Below are 6,000 nucleotides of genomic sequence, written 5' to 3' on the forward strand. Positions count from 1 at the left end.
TTAACACAGCTCGATGTAATCCTTTGTTTTATGGGTATTGATACATGTACATTTTTTATAATGCATTCATAATATACATAGGAAATAATCAGACCGATACAAACAAAAAACTCATGAATACAAATGTTCGTGCCGTGCGAGGATCGAACCTGCGACTATCGGAAGAAAACCGAGGCCGTCTAGTAATGTGGACAGACGACCCCATTGTTAGTAATATGAAGCTAAGTTGATTAGCAGTTCTTCTGGCAACCATCGTGGGAAATTGCCATTTTCACTAACTTGACTTTATGATTTATTTATGAACTTCGACTGGTGCCCACAAACATAAACGGTTAACGTAGGCAGGTGCCCAGTTCATTATCATATATCATAAAAAAAACCCCGTCGCAGAGGTAAGGGGATTGTAGAGTACTAGTACATAAATGGTTGTCACTTATTATCAGGTGGAACGTCAGCTTGTTTACAATAGTAATTACATTAAAAACAACATAAATATAGCATTCTGGTACTAATCATAATTCATTCGTACTAGCTGACCCCTATAACTTCGTCTTAATCACACGTACTTGACATTTATAATTATATTTCGCCCAATTTACATTATATTTTTTTAAATTGTAGCCTATCTCTTACTCTGATGTGTAAGCTATATTAATGTTAATTTTCATCAAAATCTGTTCTGTAATTTTTGTGTGAAAGAGTTATTACTCTTACACTTAACATCTCATCAACTCTTAACATACAACCATCCATAGTCGCAAGCTTTCGCGATTATAATATTAGTAAGAATTTCCATGTTGCTGTCGTTATTTTTTATAACTATCCCTCCTGAAAGTTGTAATATCAACAATCTGTCTACGCTCGTTCTCTGCCAAGATATCCACTTTACTAGACAGCAATAAAACTTTACTGACAGGACGTAAAACTTAACTTGATCTGACCGTGCGGTGCCTCAAGTTATTAAGTTTTATAACACGTGTACTGATCCCAAGTAGACTTATTACTTAACTTACGGTGGTATAACACCCTGGTGCTTGAAAAAATAGTCAAAATAAACTTTTTTTTCTTATTTACTTTCGTCCATAAAATATATTTTTTTTATACTACGATGGTGGCAAACAAGCTGATGAACCCATCTGATAGTAAATGGTTACCCTATGGTAGCCTATGGACGCCTGAGACTCCAGGGTTAATATACCCTTCTTGAAAACCCCATGCCATAGCCACGCGAGAAAACCTCGGCAGGTAGTGCATTTCACAATCTAAGTGTACGCGGGAGGAAGCGCACTGTCCGAGACCACTTAGGTGACCCATAGGAGACCACTGGCGTGCGGAACTTTCAAATTATTTGTTAAAACCAGGGTTAGAATCTATTTAAGTATAAATAATAGGAGATACCACTCTTCTAGCATTGTTTGTCATGTATATTCTTATATATATACTTAGAGATAAATTTAAATGAAATGGTAATTTCATTGTTGCAGTGTATGAAAACGTATGTGGAGCTGGAAGTCTGCCAGGGGGCGTACGAGGTGTCCTGCCCCGATGGCAGGTGCAGGACAGGGGCTGCGCTGGGCCTCGACGAGATCTCAGCGCTGGTGGAGCCATCGGTCATGGAGAAACACCGCAAGTTTAGACTGAACCATGGTCAGTACCATATAACTATTTGACCTAAATACATTTAGTGTATAGTTCTATCTGTGCGGCTATCTCATCTATTATTTTTTACTTTTCTCATGTTTGCATATTACCTACCTGTTCGATATTTAATTACGTTTCCCTAAGGTTGCCTTGAAAGGATTGCTTTAAGTAATAAGGCCGCTTTATTATAACTATACATGTTTCCTTAATATGTTTATGTTTTAATTACTGTATGTTAAAAATAAAGTATATTCCATCTATTATACCCGTGCATATTCCTTTATAAGCTGCGTTTTGATTGACGGCTGAGATAAGTTTACTATTTCGATGGAATAAGGAATAGTAAAAACAAAAACATGATTTATAATTCAAAAGAATCAAATAGTTAAGGAAGGTAACTCGTTATCTTAAACACAAAAAATAGTCTAATCGTGAACATTTTTTTTGAAAGCGATGCAAATTGGACAGAACAGTTAGAAGCCTCGTTTAACAAAACAGTGAGATTTCAATTTAACTGACTGAATAAGTGTAACTGACTGAGTTTTTAGTATTACAAAATCTGAAGGCATTCTTGTATAAAATCACTAAGTTAGCACAGTAAGACACTTGCTATTTTGTTGGTACAGCGCAATATTTCGCCAGACATATTTCACTAAACGAATGTTTCGTTTCTTCAAATATTCAGTTTCTGGGTACGGGTTATTTTTGGAAGTTATAAGGGGCTTTAGGGATATGCGAGTATCGTAACAAAATCGTATAGATACTTACCTTAGTAAGTTGAAATCTTTTCTCTTTACAACCGACTAGGAAAATCATGTCCTCGACTGCATTTTTGCGATTTTTTTTAAACGACTTCTTTTATACTACGGTGATGGTAATCAAGCATACGGCCTAGCGGATGCTAGATAATATTCCTGTATAAGGCACACAGCGCCATCTAGTCCCAAGCTAAGCAGGGCTTGTGTTATGGGTACTAGACAACTGATTAGATCTACTTAAATACACTTTTTGTTAATGCATACATACGTATATTATGTATGCATTTAGAAAAAAATGTGGTCACCCACCCAGAACACATTTTTTATAATATAAATATAAACAAACATTGTGCGAGGGATCGAACCCGCAACCATTGAAAATAAAGCGCTGTTCTAAATCGCTACATCACCAAGGCCCGTTAAGTCGTTCTCAGGTTATAGTGTAACCAAGGGAAATAGGCATTCATTTTGTAACTTATAGACAAACTAGCTTTTGCCCGCGACTTCGCTCGCGTTAATTTATCCCCTTAGGGGTGGAATTTATCAAAATCCTTTCTTAACGGATGCCTACGTCATAACATCTACCTGCATGCCAAATTTCAGCCCGATCCGTCCAGTGGTTTGGGCTGTGCGTTGATAGATCACTGTGTCAGTCACGTTTGAGTTATATATATTTAGATATGTAAGTATAATACATATATTTATATATATAGATGGAAATTGTGATAATGAAACGTAAACACAAACGTATATTACCACTTCATCTAACGACTATGCTCTGATTGTCAGCGTACTCACGATCATTCTAGATTCATTACCATCAAGTTAAAAAATATTCTTATTACTACCACCATAAAGTGTAGAATCCCATGCCGTAGCGTACTGTTTATTAGCATGTTTGCTTGTTTACATTATATATTCACACTGCAACAAATCGTGTGAGATTTCTGTATGTTTCGCCTTCATTATTGAAACCTATGAATTGAGATGATACCAAGTACCTACCATTGGATAATAGCGATCCAGCTAGACCAAGTTATTTCTTTAGTCGATTTCTATTACCTTAGTTGAGTTACCTGATTATTGGCAATATGTACGTTCATCTGTTCGTCTTATAAGTCCCAAATGTTTGTTAGTATTTAGAAAAATAGGGTACAGTTTCCTGTCTTTGAACAATCTGTACATCGTCTTCCAAAGCCGTAATAATAAAGAGGTTTTAGTTTGTCTCTCAGTTTGAAAAAATCTATTACAATAATAATGACGGCCTTAGAAGTTAGCGGTTTAGCACACCGCTTTACTTGATGATGGTTGCGGGTTCGATTCCTAGCACGGTAAAAAAAAATGTATTCACGATATGTTTCTTTGGATCCGTCTTGGTGTTGCTCTATGTATAATATGTATGTATTTATTAGTTATCTAGTACCCATAACACAACCTTTAGGTTGCTTAATTTGGCACTGTGTGAATTGTCTTGAGATTATTATTATTAACATGTATGTATTTTTTTTAAATGTATATCAGTTGTCTAATACTCATTACACAAGCTCTGCTTAGTATTGTACTGAAATAACTGAATTATTATTTATTGTACTGAAATTATTATGAATTGTAGTGAAATATTATTTATTGTATACGTACCTTCATGACTGTAATCCCAAATGAGGGTAATAATACGCATAATAAACAATCGATATCGTAGCAAACACATAATGTCAGAAATCCTTGGGTTACAAGGTCTGCTGATTATCTCTATTATTTAATCATCATTGTCCAATAATGCGGTCACTAATTTCCATGTACTCAGCAATACTTGTGATTTTCTAGTATTTTGTAGGTAGTAACAGTAGTAACAAAAATTCTGATGCTGCCGCGATCCGATATACACCTCTCGTTCATTGTCATCTTCTAAAATTCTCGTGTCAATTTCTTATTGTTTTTGTAGGCATTTACTTAAAATTTGGTAAATCCAATAATTTACTTAGATATTTATGGAATTACCCATACAGATTAAAAAAAACTTGTTTTCATTGAGGAAAAACTTTAGGTTTCCTTCTAATGATAGTAGAGTGCTGTTTTAGTGGCTACACAATTTGCATGCGATTTGTAGATACTAATTTTCGGATTGAGGTCGTATGTTTTGAACACTAGAACACTGAATAACTGCATAATAAGTAGTCTTGTAGCGAATTGTAAGTTTAAATATGCAAATAATATATTTAGTAAACCAATCACTAAAAAAAACCTTCTTGGAAAATTCAAAAACAATACTGCGCAGATGTAACATTTTGAGATCTGTATAATATTGTTGAGAGCCTGTCCAACCCATCCGATCGTTCCCTCTTCCAATTACGAACGGGATACAAACGGGGATCGAAATTATGACGGCCTGAGCCGAGGTTCAATCCCCTACAGTGCCCCAGACTAAAGTCTTTTCCGTCAGGCAGGAGATGGCATTCAGTCGCTCCATAAGTCCTTCCGCGGCTTTGGAGTACCATTTGCACTTGCCCATGGACTATAAGTTGTTGGTATTTGTTACAAACACCTCTGGACCAAACTTATTATATTTAAATAATTTATATTTAATTACAATGAGCAACGTTTGTTAAGCAAATCGTGAACAAAACCAGAAAGATAGAAAATCAATGGTGCCACCATGTGGCAATTGTGTATTACCATAGACTCTAAATATAAAATAATTATTTATTGCTAGCAACACTACCGCTTTTTAAGTAATAATTCGTAAATATATAAAAAGGTATGTTTCTGAGTGTTATTTGTTTAAGTAATAATACATTTGCTATTTTCTACCAATCGACTATAAGTAGTGCAAATAACAATAATAGGCGGTGCAAATATAATCATAAAGCAAATCTAGATATAAAACGTACGTAATTATCAGATAAAGGATAGCTGTATATCAATACAGGATTTACAAAGTATTTCCTTTCTTCTGATACAAAGTACAGACTTTGTATTAAAAACACGTTTGTATTACAACCTGTCTACTCTGAAGTCTAATCTCAATATCATTACATAGTATAAAACAAAGTCTCTGTCGCTGTCTGTCCATCCCTATGTGTGCTTAAATCTTTAAAACTACGGAACGGATTTTGAAGCTGTTTTTTTTCATTAGATAGAATGATTAGAGGCAGATTTATATATGTAATATATGTACATCCGGGCGAAGCCGGAGCCAGTAGTTAGTCTATTATATTATATATTTCTCGTGTCACAAGTTTCGTGTTTATACTCCTCCGAAACGGTTTCCGATTTTGATGAAATTTTATATGTATATTCAGTAGGTCTGAGAATGGGTTTATAATTAATCTTTATACTCCTAAGTAGCTAAGGGTCACTCCAATTTCTATTTTTTTCAACAAAATTTTTATATTTATTTTTTTATTATGTGGCATTAAAAAATACATACAACCTTAAATCAACACCCTTCTACCATCAACCCCTATTTTTAAAAGTGATTTTAATTTATATGACAAAACAACGTTTGCAGGGTCAGGTAATCTCAATATAGATTTCAATTAAAACCAATTGTATTTGTGTCTATTATTTTGTAACGTAATCAATAGGAAACCGAATAATTATA

At 34.5% G+C, this 6,000-nt stretch overlaps 1 protein-coding gene across 1 annotated transcript in view; it reads left to right on the forward strand.

The window, feature by feature from the left end:
• LOC131841844 (uncharacterized) overlaps positions 1–1,647 on the forward strand; it is a gene marked incomplete at its 3' end in the record, with an annotated part of 87,735 nt that extends 86,088 nt beyond the window's left edge. Inside the window, exon 6 of the mRNA XM_059190195.1 lies at positions 1,485–1,647. Within this exon, the coding sequence (XP_059046178.1) occupies positions 1,485–1,647 (163 nt within the window). The remainder of the gene's footprint in view (positions 1–1,484) is intronic.
• Between the last annotated feature and the right edge of the window lie 4,353 nt (positions 1,648–6,000).

This window comes from Achroia grisella, unplaced genomic scaffold, assembly GCF_030625045.1.
Source record: "Achroia grisella isolate CSIRO2021 unplaced genomic scaffold, CSIRO_AGI_Agris_v1 utg1954, whole genome shotgun sequence".
NCBI classification, from domain to species: Eukaryota; Metazoa; Arthropoda; class Insecta; order Lepidoptera; family Pyralidae; genus Achroia; species Achroia grisella.